We start from the raw sequence: 17403 nt of genomic DNA, 5'->3' as shown, positions 1-17403 counted from the left end.
TGGTCACAGGCTTCCAGTCTGAAAAACAACCCTCCACCACCACTCTCTGTCTTCTACCTTTGAACCAGTTCTGTATCCAAATGGCTTGTTCTCCCTTTATTCCATTAGATCTAACCTTGCTAATCAGTCTCTCATGGGGAACCTTGTCAAACGCCTTACTGAAGTCCATATAGATCACATCTACTGCTCTGCCCTCATCAATCTTCTTTGTTACTTCTTCAAAAAACTCAATCAAGTTTGTGAGACATGATTTCCCTCGCACAAAGCCATGTTGACTATCCCGAATCAGTCCTTGCCTTTCCAAATACATGTACATCCTGTCCCTCTGGATTCCCTCCAACAACTTGCCCACCGCCCAGGTCAGGCTCACCGGTCTATAGTTCCCTGGCTTGTCTTTACCGCCCTTCTTAAACAGTGGTACCATGTTTGCCAACTTCCAGTCTTCTGGCACCTCACCTGTGACTATCGATGATGCAAATATCTCAGCAATAGGCCCAGCAATCACTTCTCTAGCTTCCCACAGACTTCTCAGGTACACCTGATGAGGTCCTAGGGATTTATCCACTTTTAACCATTTCAAGAGATCCAGCACTTCCTCCTCTGTAATCTGGACATTTTGCAAGATATCGCCATCTATTTCCCTACAGTCTATATCTTCCATATCCTTTTCTACAGTAAATACTGATGCAAAATATTTATTTAGTATCTCCCCCAATTTCTATGTCTCCACATAAAGGCCGCCTTGCTGATCTTTGAGGGGCCCTATTCTCTCCCTAGTTACCTTTTTTTGTCCTTAATATATTTGTTCCTCACGGTAGTGTAATAGGTCCAGCCTTCTGCAGCTCTTTCGCCAATGACCTTTCGTCCATCATGGGGATGTTTGCAATCTTCAGCACCATTTGTAACTTTGCAGATAATACAGCTGTTCTTAAAATAATCATCTAATATAATGAAAAGCTATACAGGACAAACTTGGATGGTTAATGACAATGGACCTTGTTTTCAGATCTTTCAGAATTTGAAATAGACCTCATTTAATTTATCAAATAATAGAACTGAAATTATTTTGTTACCTGCAGAGCCACTTTCAACCCAGAAGCATATAATTTAATGTTTAGCTCATCCTTATGTGACAAATACGGCTTGACTTGGCTTCCCTTCTGTAAAGTGTTGAACATGGCATGTGGATAGGCTAACTAGACCAGCATTTATTACCCGTCCCTCATTATCCTTCAGAAATGATGGCAAACAGTCACTGTAACCACTGTAGTCCATTGGTGTGCATACATCCTCATTGCTGTTAGGAAAGAATGTGTCAGTGTTTTGATCCAGCAACAGAGATTGAAAATCAATATAGTTCCACATCAGGATGTTATAGTCAGGAGAAAAACATGCATCAGGTTTTGTTCACAGTACTGCCACTGTGTGTTGGTGTGGTGAATCTGAATGTTTAAAGCAGTGGATAGGTGCCAGTCAAGTGTATTGTCCTGGATGCTGTTAAGCTTCTTCAGTGTTCTTGGCCTGCATTCAACCTGGCATCTGGACAGTATTCCATCACATTAACAACTTGTATCTGTAGATGATGGATAGGATTGGGATGGTCAGGTGGTGAGTTACATACCACAGAATTCCAGGCCTCTGACCTGCTCTTACAACAAGAATATTTATATGACTGGTCCAGTTTAGTTCTTGGTTAGTAATAACCCCAGAATCTTGATATTTGGAGATTCAATGCCATTGAATATCAAGGGACAATGATTAGGTTCTCTTTGATTGGATGTGGTCATTACATGGCACTTGTGTAGTGTCAAAATTACTGAAGGCTAGAACAACCCCAGTGAATGGCAAAGCCAAGCTAGTTACTCAAGGCAGCCATAAAACAAATCCTTGATGGCTGGATAGTTTTGGCCTCTGTTTAATTTATATAAATCGGAGATAATTCTTGGAGAAAAGAAGAAAGTGCTTCTTGGTATGACTGAGACTATATGACTATTCTAGCTAGAAACATAAAGGCAATTTTGTCAGTCGTGCTTGAAAATGATGTAAGAAGTGTAAATGATGCCAAGAAATACAAGTTAGAAAGCAATTGGAACGTGAGAAATCATCTCATTCCACAAAGTTGCAAAGGATGAAGTTATGATGAAGGCTGCAATAAAATTAAACTAATGGAAGGCATCCTTTTTTAAGAAGTGATGGTGACAGGAGGGAAGACATATTTGTTATTCTAATACCTTGAAGTATTTCTTATACTGATTCAATGGGAAACATTTCTCTTTAATTAAAATAGCTGTCTTGTTGGTAAAGCATAGACCAGGAGCAAGAAAGTTGCAAAAACATGTACAGAGTTTCAGAATTTAAGAAATATTTTTAAAAATAGAAGACTGTGATTATTAGATTAGATTACTTACAGTGTAGAAACAGGCCCTTTGGCCCAACAAGTCCACACCGACCCTCCGAAGAGCAACCCACCCAGACCCATTCCCCTATACCTAACACTATGGGCATTTTACCATGGCCAATTCACCTAACCTGCACATTTCTGAGCTGTGGGAGGAAACCAGAGCACCCAGAGGAAAACCCACGCAGACACAGGGAGAATGTGCAAACTCCACACAGACAGTTGCCTGAGGCGGGAATTGAGTCCGGGTCTCTGGCGCTGAGAGGCAGCAGTGCTAACCACTGTGCCACCATGCCGCCCACATATATGTGCTTCTCCCTTTACATTTTTAATGGCCTGACACACACACACACACACATATATATATATGAAGTAGATATGTTTTAAGCTACTTTGTCTGAACTTGTAATGATGGTACTAGTTGTGATAAAAATGAAATTATCCCTCAGTACTAATCTTTATTTATACTGTTAATTTTGCAAGTCAAATTTTATCAATATATGGTAATGAAAATACTTGCATATTAGCATATTTGGCATTTAACAAAGCTTATTATAAGTATTGTATTTGTACTGTCCAGGCAAACTGGACAGAAGAAAAGAAGCCAGGGAAGTAAGGTTTGTCCCAAAGGTCGTGATGGTGAAATGGAAACAAAAAGAGGCTTTATTTAAAAGATAAGAGGAGTATAATGCTGAGAAACATTGAGAAGAAACTGAACTGTAAGCACAGAGTAGCAGAATCCCAAGCTAGATTCATAGTCTTAAATTTAATACCAACTTTTATTCGATTGCCTTTCTTAAAAATGGTGTCAGCTCTTGTGTGACCTGTTGTAAGGAGGAAAACAAAAACAGCAGTCAAGACAGTATGACAGGGAAGAAACACTTGGAGTTCTATCACTATATGACAGCATCTGCAACACTTTGTTTAAATGATACAAGGTATTAAGAAAGAGAAAGAGTGCATTATGTAATGATAGATTCAGCTTATAGCATGATTCAAATGCCCACTTTCCGCTACAATAATCCGGGCATGATTTTTGCCATCACACCAAAGACATCTTTGTACTTGACAAGTATTCTACAGAAGGTGAAAGTAAAAAGGAGTTAAAGTCACTAGCATTCCTTCAATTAGTGATAATTTCCCTTCATGCCAAGAAATTGGATGGTCCAGATATCTCCCAGTGAAGACAGAAGGGATTAAAATGTCAGTTATTCTTTGTTGCTCCCTTCTTTGATTATCCTCATTGCTGTTAACGTTTGTCGAGAGTGTGGTGCTGTAAAAGCACAGCAGGTCAGGCAACATCTGAAGAACAGGAGAATCGACATTTTGGGCAAAAGCCCTTCATCAGGGATGAGGCTGAGTTGAGCCTCATTCCTGATGAAGGGCTCTTGCCTGAAGCATCAATTCTCTTGCTCCTCGGATGCTGCCTAACCTGCCGTGTTTTTCCAGCACCACACTCTCGACTCTGATCTCCAGCATCTGTAGATTTTACTCTCTTCCTGTTATCGTTTGTGTCTAGGAACATGTAACTCATAAATCAGCCGTGTACCTTTAAAACTTACATTATGACTTAATCACTATAATTAAATATAAGACTTTTATAATATTAGAATTAGGATGCTACAATTATAGTATATGAAGCTTAACAAATATTTATGGCATTTCCACGGAAGCTGTTTTAACAGGGAAATTTGCCCATTTACTTTGAATTTTTACATTAATATCACAAATATTAGTACCACTGTCACTTTATAACTGAAAATTCATGATAATGTTTTATATTTTGCTTAAGTGTACTGTATTTTAAACTTTAATATTTTATAAAATAACCCTGTGGCTTAAAATTTGCATCCTTGAGTTAATTATGCCCTGCACCATATATTATTTCCCATAGTTTGTCAATACAACATGATTTAATGTGGTTAGGACTCCAAGCATGTATCTGCTACCAATTGGTCAGACCAACTTTTTTTAAAAGAACAAGCACTTACCACATTGGGAGACCTAATGCCCACTACATAGAGATTATAAAATGTCAGTCCCCTCAAAACATCCACGAACTTAACATTCACACAAGAGTTTTAAGTACAAATGGGTCAGTACAATTACTGAGCACTAAAGGCATCAAAAGAACGTTTCCACATGCCACTAAAATCAGAGAAGTATTGGGAAGTGAAAATCATATAAAAGTTTTAGACAGATACTGGATCAAACAAACATTCAATTTTTGCAACTACCTATAATAAAAATAGATAATTATCTCTTTTCCTTTTTGAAACCTAAGCAATTAAAGACAAGAACAAAAATGAAAAAGTACAAAGATATCTCTTAACCTGCTTTGTCAGAGCTGGCAGTGATGGTGGTGGTTGTGATGGAAGTGAAGGTGGTCTTTACGCTGTCCTTGGCAGTAACAGTTTTCTGCTTATTTTTCATGGCTTCCAGTGCTTTGAGCTTCTTGGCATGTTTAGTGCCTTTGTAGTGTGCCCCGGCTTGGCTCTACAAAGGAGAACAAATGAACCATGCAATCAGGCTCATTTCTTAACTGCCATTCTCTGTATTAGTGACAATACAGAACAACTTTCAATAATGGGCACCGCATTCCATGATTACTAATGTCCACAGTTTTAAGCAAGAATGCCATGACCGTTGCTCAGTACAAAATCATTCACATCTCAGTTTAGGTAACAACAGGTGCCCTTATTGAAAGAGCTTTTTCGACAGTGTTAGTGGTCATCAGAACGGAAAACAAAAGGAACACAGAACAAAAGCACATGCATTTTAACAGATACAAGAAAAAAAAAGACATGAAACATCCAGAGAAACACTATGAGCTAGCACTATAAATCATGAAACACACAGGCTGACATGCCTTAAGTTATCAAATGGTATTAAGTGTGTTCTTTGTTAGCTAAGTAGAGACACACAAGGTGCCACAGTGCTATGGCCCCTGAAGGATAGTTAACTAAGCTGATTTATAATAGCAACTGAGGAAGAAGTAGTACCGGTTGGAATTATAAACATATTCAAAGATTCACATCTTAAGTCTAAGTTAGTCTTACAGGAACCACTTGTAAGATAGACCTTATTTGCGTTATTAAGTATAGACAATTTTTATATGCAATCGACTAAAACAAAATTGAAATTTAATTCATCCAAATTGGAGCTGGGCACATCAATACTAATAATATGAATTGCAGTCTGTAACAATTTGCTTGGATTACTTATATCGAGTGGTGTATATTGTGCTGGTAAAAAAAAAGTAAAGCTATATAGTCTTACCAGATCATAGGACTGCTCTGTCAGTAGAGAGATACAAATGGTGGTGGTTTAACCTGAGGGTCACCACACCTCCGGTGAGGGGTAAGGGTGATAATGAGACTCCTTGATGGTAACCTGAGCCAATGTGGGAATTTATCCAATGATGTTGCCATTACTCTACATTGCAAACATCCATCCAACCAACTGAGCTCAACAGCCACCTATCTGTAATGGTCCCTTATCAATAAATGGATGAAATAAAAATTTGCTTAGATAAATAAGTCATCTCTCTTCAGGCATAATAAATTAATGATGTTTCTAAATTGAGAAAGAATCTTATGATTTGGGGAGTAGCACAGGATCTTGTGTATTGGAGTTTGAAAGTGACATAATACAAGCAATGAGTACAGTGATTCACTGACTATCCATTACCACCCATTAACTTTTCATATGAGAAGGTAAAAAATATCTTTTGCCTAAATATTAGTGGAAGAATTTGCTGAATTTTTAAATTATTTTTCTTATTGATAAACAGACTTAATAAAAAGAATCAATTTGTATCAAATCATACCAGATTGTGAGAAGGCACACCTGTCTGTAAGAAATGCATAAAGTCTCTGAGATTGCCAAAGCTGGCTCAGAACTTGCAAAATAAAGTGTGGAGATTAATGGAAAAAAAGTGCTTGGCATTTCAAAGTGTCTATTTACATAAGTTGCATGACTGATTTTTCAAACTATCACCTTCACAATTTGGTGTGTTTTGTTGGATAGATCCAACTGATTATTAAATAGATACATTACTTTGAATAAAGAGCTAAGCATTTTAGTTAAATCTTTGTTTTATAAGGGAATGGTTGAAGGGATAACTTTTTTTTAATCATTGAAACTGATTTTGTTTCCGATAAGACATTATCAGTTTCTTTGCTCATGATCTTCAATGACACTTTCCTAAGTAGTCCCCATAACCTCTGAGAGAACCAATATCTGTGCATCTTAGCCTTGAATATATTCAATGATATCACCTATACAACACTCTGGGGTAAAAATTCCAAAGAGTCACAACTTTTTGCATGCAGAAATGTGTCTTCAGCTCAGTCCTAATGATAAGCCCCTCATTGTGTAATTGTGCCTCCATCTTCTAAATTTCCAGTCAGAGGAAACAATCTATTAATATCCACTCTGCGAAGACACTTCAATGTCTTGAATGTTTCAATTAAACCACCTTGCTTTCTCCTAAACTTGAGAGAATGTAGACCTAATTTACTCAGCGTTTCAGCAAGACACATGGCACTCAGGGAGGTTGTCCTGCCTAACTTCAATCTTCCAGCTGCAGTCATTACGACAATCAGTCAGACAGCTGGTGTAAAGAAGCAATACATTTACAATTATGATATTCAATCAAGTGCCACCCATATGCCTTCAAAAAATGTCTCCCCCTTGTTTCTTTCCCACCATGTGTACTGTGAAAGGTTATTCATGGCTAAGTTAACATTCAATGAGGGCTGGGTGCAGTGATCATTCATTGATTGTAAATCTGTTGTTGCTCGATTTGGTTCACAGCTGTGCTTTAAATATGGAGCCACTGGTGAAAATCCCAGAGGTCCTTGCAACGGCGAGTCGTCTGACTGCACAATAGCACAAACACATGCCATCGGCTTATGGTGCAAACATAATAATGTGTAGTGCAAAGAATTATGTGAGATAACTCACTAGAGCTCACAGAGAAAATCCTTGTGAGAATTTCGCCCAAATTGGTCACAGAGTTTTAGTTCAACCCAATTTTTTTCTTTCTTAGCTCATTGCATGTCATTATCACAAATTACTCTTTAACTACAACCCTAAATGTCAAAAACAAATCTAATTTGCATTTGAACGAGCAACTCTCTACGTTTTGTGAAATGCATGTTGAAGTTTACACTGTATCCCCTGACACTGAATTGAAGTCATCCTTGTGTAAACCTGTCACATGTGCATCCATCTGTTGGGTGGGTGGAGTTTACGTGTTTTACCATTAGCATCCCAACTTTCCTGTCAGGATCTTTTAAAGGTGGGAGTCATTCTGAGGATCTAAACAATCCCATTACATACAGCTGGTCCATCAGTTTAATCCCAATGATACATATTGACGCTTTTAATCAATGCCAGGCAGAAGCTGCGAGATGATCAAATAGGAAATAGGTGCCAGATTTGATGAATTATTCGTGATTAAAGAACACAAACTGTACAGAATATTCTATTAAGTAGCCAGATAGTGGCTTCCCAACAGCCTATTAGTTGTGGTGCCACCAAATGCGACCTGCAATTTACTCTCTTCTGAAACTAACATGCATGTAGATGGTTTAAAAAGATAGCCATAGCAAATTATAAGTTCAGAAAAGACCTCGAGGAACAACTTGCAATTAGTTTGATACCTTCATTCTTCCTTTACTAGCCTTCCAATTGTCATTCCCAAAATCCTCTCTGACATTAGTTATCAATCCTAAATGGTTGCAGAGAGACAATCAGCATTGAAAAGGGACTTTTATTGACATTGACAAGACTAATGATGGAACAACTAATATTTTGCTGAAAATTAGGAAAGGCTCAATACTTTCGGCATATGTTTGTTTTTCTGTAAACAGCTGTATTTCTTAAAACAAACTATTAACGGTAATTTTTTTTTAAGACATCAGTATCGTCCGAGCAAGTTCTGGCCCATCGTTTTAACCTTGATTGTTTAAAATTTAAGAAACAGATAGATCATGAGAAAATGAAACTTTAAGGAGTTCCTCCAGTCACATTTCTAAAGGTTTCAAAGTGAAAATGAGTTACATGAGAGAAAAGGATATTTACATGAAGAACTTATAGTTCCAAATAAAGTGGAGCAAGGACAGGGGTTAAAAGAAGCAGCAACAATAAAATCAGTGGATCATTCAAAGGTAATTCTTTATTCAATCTCTATGGCAACACATGCTTGATTATTTCAAGTATGGTAGATGAATAATTAAACTCTATCCTAATCACTGAGGCTAAATAATGGAATTTTGAACATCGCTCATATACACCATTTGTTGCTGCACTTTCTAAAGACAAAATGTAATGTAACAATGGTGTTTAAGCATTTAAAATATTCGAGCACACATTATGGCAATCATAGTACACCCTCATAAATGAGACTGACCCTACTCTCACCCAATAATGTTACATAGGGGTTTTTCAACAGAACCAGGTACAGGTGTCTTTTCTGTATTCACCTTGCTAGCCTGATGACAATCAGGTATCATAGCATCCTTTCCCCCAGCATGGATGAAAAAGTCACTGGTTAGGGGAGGATTCAGTTAAACAGAGGCAAGTCGGAAGCTGAGTAAAATCGCAGTCACTTTTATTAAGTCTCATTTGGAGGCGAATTGGATCTCTGTGGAAATGTCAGCTCTGTTATTTGAATATCCAAAGAGGCAATTAGTGCTGAATTTAGCCCAGCATTTTGCTTTAAAAACGAGTGCGTGGGTTTCCAGAGCTGTGTGACATTCGTCAGGGTTAAAAAGGGGGTGGGCATGATGGGGTGTCATTGATCATTAAGACTGACAGGTTGGAAAACATTTCAAGACCAAAATAGACAGTTGCTTCCTTGCCCAGGTGAAAGGCTTTTATTCACAGCATTTGTCCTCAGAGTGCGGTTTCTCTGAATGCCAAGTAACCTCCAACATTTTGGAAGGTCACGCAAGCCAATGGGTTCCTGACAATGGGATTCAAAAATCAAGATAGATCTGAAGTCACTGTTCAGTATGTACCAGACCTGCAGGGAGGACTACACCTCTAGGAGGAAGAAAGTGATAATCACTTTGCATCTTTGGAGGAAATATAGGAACCTGATTTGACCATGGTTTCTTGCAACCTCCGACTGTGTTCCAAAAAAGCCTATGGATAGGCTTATCCAGTAACAGTTCAAAGAACCCGAGTGGGTGAAGTTGAATGGGACAATCTAATCCTCTTTTCCAGCCTTTCAACACAACTCACTCTAACAGCCAGTAATACCTCCAACTCATTCACATACTTTAGTCAACACATTCTCAGGTCTCCTCAAGGCTTATTGCCATTTAGAGAGCAGGAGGCACAAACAGAAATATTTGGAGGAATTTAACTTGAAATAAATAGCATGATTCATTTGCATTTTTCAATGCTTTGAGACTGTGACATCATTATAATCACCCAAGTGATTCCCCTTTTTTAACCAAAGCATCTTTATTTTCCTTTCCTTATTTCTCTCGAGTGCTATTACCCATGGGACTTCAGCAGGACTGCAGTCAGTCCACAAAGACTATACCATCTGCACCTGTTCAAGGGCAGGATCAATTATTGGAGCAGAAGCAACAAGTTGGACTCTGGCTAAGGGGAAGAGGGAGCACCTTGAACAGAATCCCAACTTCCCTGTGCCTTTTCTGCATCTTCCCTCTAAAGGTTCACTCGCAACTCCTTGCTGGTCAAGAACCGGAGGTTGATTGTGGGGGGGGGGGGTGCAAAACCGTTGTCGAGCATTTGTGGAAACGGAGTGTGCAGCCTGCTCTCAGGACCAGCAGACAACTGATGCTCCATGTCACTCTCTTTATGGAGGTGACCATCAGAGGCAAGGTCTGAGCCGTTGGGGCTGTACTCATGCTAAAGTCAAAGCTCTCAAATCTCCATCCAATTGTGTCCACTGCCTTTAGATTTGCTCATAGAATCTTAACATTATTGCTTGCTGCTCCAGAATTGTCCTCCTTGTGAATATCTAAGATTTAATATCTGTGTCCAGCCGAGCAAGGCTTGTGCTGTCCACTACTGTATGGGTCCGCAGTTCATGTCCACTCATTATGGGGGTCTCACCATGTAACAATCTAGTGGTGTCCTTTGGAGATCTCACATCCATGTGCGTGAGCTAGTGAATTGGTGGTGGGTGTGCATATGTCTCCTGATTGTGCTTCCTCAGAGTGAGAAACCTCTTCTGAGGATTCCTCAGCTTCCTCCTGTTCCAGCTCACATATCATAACAGAATGGACAATAAAGAATGTATGTTAGAACTGACAAGGGGAAAGGATAAAAGGTAAACCTTGTGCAGATATTCACATTTCAATTCATGACAGTAAGTTGGCAACAGTGATTATTATCGAGCACATGACTGTAAAATGTCTACTTTTGTGACCAGACATTGTGGGAACTCCTTTTTTCCGTGTCCAGTGATCACGTACTCAAACACCCTATCAGTCTCCATCACTACCTCCTTGACCACAGTTAGGGTGGTGGGTCTCTCTACTTGGAGCTCTGGTCTCGGTTTTGTGAGTGATTGTACATGAGAAATGTAAAGAGGATAGAATGGCAACACTTGTGGAGGGTGACTGTGAGAATGAAATGAGTAATTGTCAGTTTTGCTTGTCGAGGTGGAGTTGTGAGGAGGTATCTTGAGAGAGAGGAATGAATGAATGATTCACTTGTATAAAGCATTGGGCTGTCAAGTGCTGCGCAGGAGATTGCTGGGAAGCTCAGGGAATAAGGACTGACAATGGCACACTCCCATCCTTTCCTGTCATCCCAATGTCATCAGACTGCTTGTGGCATTGTATTCAGGTAAAAGGGTCCACAGTCCTGTTATTCCCTGGGTCTGCTATTCTACCCACTCAGACTGTATGACGATAAAAAGCATTTCATTGTAGCATGGCAGGCCGTGAAAGAAAGAGTTAGAAATCCAAGGAGGGGTAAGCACAGCCTAGCCACATCGCACTTCTTTTTCTGGTAATTGCTGAATCCCAAGGAATCACTTTGGAATTCAGGCACTCTGCCCCTGCTGGAGTCATTTCAACTATGAATCCTTCAATGGATGGGTAAAGGAGTCCAAGGCCTGGACATGTAAAACCACAGTGTGATTTGTTAGGAAATCTGAAAAGAGAACATTATTACCATGATTGCGTGAAAGTAAAACCCATTCTAGCAACAACCATGTTCCCAAGCTACTGCTGACCCTAAGTGGATACGAGGAGTGTTGGATTTAATGGGGGAGCAAGCACAAGGTTCCTAATGAAGGGCTTCATCATTCCTGATGAAGGGCTTTTGCCTAAAACGTTAATTTTCCTGTTGTGGTTCTGTTCGCCGAGCTGGAAGTTTTTGTTGCAAACGTTTTGTCCCCTGGCTAGCGACATTATCAGTGCTTGGGAGCCTCCTGCGAAGCGCTTCTTTGATGTTTCCTCCGGTGTTTATAGTGGTCTGTCCCTGCCGCTTCCGGTTGTCAGTTTCAGTTTGTTGACAACAAACACATCGACCTGGACCCAATATACCAACCACTACAGCAGACAGCTGAAACTGACAACCAGAAGCGGCAGGGACAGACCACTATAAACACCGGAGGAAACATCAAAGAAGCGCTTCGCAGGAGGCTCCCAAGCATTGATGATGTCGCCTAGCCAGGGGATGAAACGTTTGCAACAAAAACTTCCAGCTCGGCGAACAGAACCACAACAACGAGCACCCGAGCTACAAATCTTCGCACAAACTTTAATTTTCCTGCTTCTCGGATGCTGCCTGACCTACTGTGCTTTTCCAGCACCACTCTAATCTTGACTCTAATCTCCAGCATCAGCAGTACCCACTTCCATCTATAAGGTTCCTAATGGCCTATTTATGGTTCTAGTTATTATGGTCTTATGAAGCGCCTCAATCCAGGAAGAGTTTGGCCTCCTACTCAGCAGAAACCAGTGAACATTTCTGGGACTCACTTAGTTTCTATCAATGATCGTCGCACTAAACAATGAAAACAGCAGGGGAGCAATGTTTTCTCCTGTTCCAGCTATGTTTAGTATTCCATGCAGAGTGCAGAGTAACAGTGATACCATCAATGTTGGTTTCCTTTCTGTGGTAACAAAGAGCAGTCAGCAATATCCGTGCCTAACAATGATGGACCATCCAAATGAATGCTGCTTTTGTTTTACTTGAGAACCTAATTCTCCTGTATGCTTTGCAAGTTGTTGGCAAAAATAGGGTTCCCTTGCATACAAAGGAACAAAAGCCAACATCATTTTTATAAATAGTCATTTTTTGCTGTCCTTCGATCAAGAAGGAATTTAATTATAGTCTAAGCAAAGGGCCCGATTTTCTAAAATGAAAATAAATATAACTTTTGCTTTGATTGATGATTTGGGAATTTTCCAGTGGTCATACTTTGTGCAGGTGCTAATTACCTTCAAGGTTGGCTGGTTACTGCCAGGGTGCAATTTGCCAAAAGGAATAAGACAAATTGTTATATTTAGTAATTCTTTCTTCATGACTAAGAGCAGTAATAGGAATATCACATGGTATAAACCAGTCTTTAACCCTTCAGGGTTACATTTTCCTCTGTCCAGTATAACGATAAGGGATCAAGTGATGATCAAACAACAATAATTGGTTAATATTTACAAAATGGCAATGAACACTTTTCTGTTTGTATCATTAATAAAGGCAATTTCCTTCCTAACATATGCTAATAGACCTTTGCCAAAAAAAGAATGATCTTTAAGGACTATTAATGCTTTGTAAAGATCAACAGTGTTGGGTTTATGAACTCTGGATCCTGGAATTTGCACAAGGGAAATGCGTTAAAAGTTGCTGACATTAACCTGAAGTCAACAAGTACAGGTGAAGTTAACATTTCGGGTCCGGTGACCCTTCCTCAGAGTAGTTCTAAGTTCTGAGGAAGGGTCACCATACCTGAAATGTTAGCTCTGATTTTTCTTCACAAATGCTACAAGACCTACAGAGCTTTTCCAGCAATTTCTGTTGTCGTTTCTGATTTACTGCATCCACAGTTCTTTCCATTTTTACTACAAATGGAGATTGGCCAGGCAGCATTCCCATTATACTGTCACTCTCACCTGCAATGGGACACACATACAAGGCTAGATCCTATGGTTTTTTTTGACTGAGTCTGCATCATGGTGGGTTGTGGAGCAATTCTCACCATGAGGCTGAGTATATTTTCTTACCACATCTTAGCAAACTCAACACATTAATTGGCATTTCTTATGGTGAGTACCATATCTGATTTGTAACTCATCTTACCAGGTGCTATTCTTAGAGCTATTTGCCACTCAGCAAAATTGACTGGCATCACTGGTGCCCAGACCATCTAGCACTATTAGCACAGTTCTTGACATCTGCCCCAGACATGGCAGACAATTGAGGTAGGGTGGTAGTGATGGTGAAGAAGTGGGGGAGGGAGGATCAATCCACTAGCTTGTAGGCATAGTCCTGGAGGTCTTGCTGGATGGGCTGACTTCGCCTTCTCAGAGGACCGGCAATGGGGGCAAAGACACTCGAACATGCCAAGGCTGCCACCCAGGTTACAGCAGTCTCAGCTATCTGGAGGAATGCCCAGTAGTGGAGAAAGAAGGTCAATGGCCACTCCTCCACCACTTTCTCTCTCATACCTTATACTCAATTGTCAGAAAAACCCATCTGGTTCAGAAATGTCCTTTAGAGAAGGAAATTGTTGTCCTTCCCTGGTCTGACTCCAGACTCAGAACAATATGATTGACTCTTAACTGCCCTCTGCGCAACTGGGTTTGGGCAATAAATCCTGGCCTAGCCAGCAACACCCATATCCCACAAATAAATTTTTAAAATCACTCATTCGACCTCTGCTATTATACCTACAAAGTGTTATGCTCTACCAATCTAATTAAATGTATGTAACATCTCCCCTCACTCACTGTCACCTGTCACACACTGAACAGTACTACCACTGAATGCTCTCTTGGCTGTCTACTCACTCACTTGGGAGACCTCCCCTCCTGCGCCAGCCACTTTCATCTTCCACTTTACCAGGCACTGTCTCATTTTAAGAGCAATACTTCCAACAATCAGGAAGAAATTGTCTAGATGGGTGGTACTGCCCATAATTTCCCCTTATGAGGGCAGAATCACAACTTTGAGCAACCCGACAAGATTTGGACTGATATCTGAGATTGCCCTTGACTTACTGTCCTGGGACCTCCTGACGAAAAGCTATTCCCCTTGACTGGACTGAGGATCTCTCACGACCAAGGCTTTGTGTCTGGGCTAAATAGCATGGTAGGATTGATCCAAGTGCCTATGGCTGAGGGGGAAATGTGCAAAAAGGCAAGGCAATGCAAGTCAGAGATGCTATGAGTATTCAGGTAGACCAACAGTCAGTGAGTGAGTGCTATGATAGGAAAGCAGGGAGCCTAAAATGAAGCCTGGCCCTGTCTATCGGCTGGCTATGTGTCACTGAGCATAAAGTGTCATTGCTGCAGCATTACAGTGAGAGTTGTTGCTGCAACCTGAGGTGCATCACTGAAGTGGAGGATAAAAGTGTACAAGATGTGGCGACATGATCTTGTTGTCGAGATGGGGCTCACCGGCCATCTCACCCAATTCTATTACACATCTCGACACAGCCTATGTCACTCAGAGCATAATAAGGTTCCACCCACAGAGTTGAGTTTCCTGCAGCAAAGGTAGAATTATATTTTGCAGACATTTTGTGGACTGATTTAAACCATAATGTTAACCTCAGCTATGTTTAAAAAATATTCAAGGCTGTCTTAAAAAAACAATTACTGATCCAAGTGCAAAACCATCAAGGTTGGGGTTGTATAGACTCTCCAATTACATATTCAAGAAAGGATGGCTCATCTAGATCATTTATAAATGCTCCATTTGCTTCTTGCATGAGGTGTCAGGGCCATATTATCAAATCAAACGAACCAAATACATAACTGGCATCAGCATCTTTCTCTTCTTTAATGTGGTTGAGTTAAATCTTTAGACAACCGCAGCTAGCACCATTTTGTACATGTTGGCTTCTTCTGAATCCCACCTAGGACCTCGTGTGTAGATTCACCACCACTGATTGCTTTGCTGGTATCAGCCTAAGCTACTGACATCATATTGGGAAGAACGTACACAGGACATAGTGGGCAGAAGGTAAGTATGGCCCTGATGCACAGCAAATAGATTTATTGCTTATTGTTTAATAATTAGTCACATTATATCCAAGATACATGTCGGTGCCTTGTGAACCATCAGATTCAACTGAAGGGTGAGTTTAAATTATGACTTTTAGCAACTTGCTATTACTAAGGACAATCACTGAAGTAATGGCACTCTGGTGCACACATGGGTAACTGGTTATTTCCTCCCAGAAATACCCTTTGATATCCTGAAGTATGGAGCCTAGTGTTTGATGTCTGTTAACACTGTCTGTCCATCTTTGTCGATGGAAGATGCCTTGTAAACATCTTTCATAGACAAAGTTAAATGTAGTTAGAGAGAGAGGAATAAGATGACATTCGAATTCCTACAGCAGAGCGGGGTGCTCAATCTTTGTAAATATTTTGTACTCTTGTAAGTATATTTGAACTTGGGCAACTATGGCTTCTGCTGTTGTCTTATAGTCTCAATAGGAGCAGGTAAAATGATCCAGCATTGTCAACCACCAAAATGATGTGTTGCAATGCAATTGCTATGCCTTAGTACCTCTCATAATTGTTATGACCCCGACTGATGTTCTGATGGCCACGTCTAATCAGAAAATAAAATTTGACTTGATACATCTTTTTTTTTCAGTTAATGTGGTGGTCATTCACTGAAAAATAGGAACTCAAGGCTGCATATTTTCTTCAAAAGTTTATTACACAAAAAGGAAAGAGAAAACAAAACAAGATAAATATTGAAAGTTTGAAGAGTGTTAAAATACACAGCAAATCAAAGGCACAACTATTCCCACATGGTAAAAACAATGACTGCAGATGCTGGAAACCAGATTCTGGATTAGTGGTGCTGGAAGAGCACAGCAGTTCAGGCAGCATCCAACATGGTGTCACTTTACAGTATTTCAAATGCAGACAGAGTGCCCCTCTATATCAAGTCTTTAGATTTGACTTAGCTGTTTTTTTAATCAATTCCGTCCTTTAAGTCGTGAAATCTTCTTCAATAAATATTCACAAAACCGAAAGCTTAGTCTTCTAATAATTTGCAAACTTCCAACCCAACATTCCTGGTCTCTATGTTTCACAAGCTCGACCTTCACATCAAAATAATGAGCTTTCCCTATTGAGGAGGGAAATGATTCTTGCTTCTGACCCAATCAGGTATCCTTCAAAACTACCAGAAAATCCTCAATCTCCCGCTTTTCTAAACTAAAATCAATTCTTGATTATTCTAAAACAAAAGCAAGCTATTGTCTTTCAAAGTTTATTCCCTCTTATGAACCCACAGTATAAACTTATATTATTTTTCATGTGTTTTCATGCAGGTACACCCATAACATTGTTAGGGAGGGATTTTGATGCAGCGTGGGCGGCACGGTGGCATAGTGGTTAGCACTGCTGCCTCACAGCGCCTGAGACCCGGGTTCATTTCCCGCCTCAGGCGACTGACTGTGTGGAGTTTGCACGTTCTCCCCGTGTCTGCGTGGGTTTCCTCCGGGTGCTCCGGTTTCCTCCCACAGTCCAAAAGATGTGCAGGGTCAGGTGAATTGGCCATGCTAAATTGCCCGTAGTATTAGGTAAGGGGTAAATGTAGGGGGTATGGGTGGGTTTCGCTTCGGCGGGTCGGTGTGGACATGTTGGGCCGAAGGGCCTGTTTCCACACTGTAATGTAATCTAATCTAATCTAAACGCCGAAGGATAGGCAATATGTTTCCAGGTCAGGATTGTGAGTGGCTTGGAGGTGTACTTACAGGTGGTGGTGTTCCCATTTATCTGCTGCTCTTGCCCTTCACAATAGCATTGTTCGTAGGT

General features: G+C 40.2%; 1 protein-coding gene across 6 annotated transcripts in view; it reads right to left on the bottom strand.

Annotated features, from left to right (window-relative positions):
• LOC122549745 (zinc finger protein 385D-like) overlaps positions 1 to 17403 on the bottom strand; it is a 1019967-nt gene that overhangs the window by 63865 nt on the left and 938699 nt on the right. For all 6 annotated transcript variants that reach the window (XM_043689686.1, XM_043689685.1, XM_043689687.1 and 3 more), the window contains one exon: positions 4732 to 4894. In XM_043689686.1, coding sequence (XP_043545621.1) covers positions 4732 to 4894 — 163 coding nt within the window. The remainder of the gene's footprint in view (positions 1 to 4731; positions 4895 to 17403) is intronic.

Source organism: Chiloscyllium plagiosum, chromosome 5, assembly GCF_004010195.1.
Source record: "Chiloscyllium plagiosum isolate BGI_BamShark_2017 chromosome 5, ASM401019v2, whole genome shotgun sequence".
Classification (NCBI taxonomy): domain Eukaryota; kingdom Metazoa; phylum Chordata; class Chondrichthyes; order Orectolobiformes; family Hemiscylliidae; genus Chiloscyllium; species Chiloscyllium plagiosum.
Note: the sequence above shows the minus strand (reverse complement) of the source record. Positions and strands in the feature narration are given on the sequence as shown.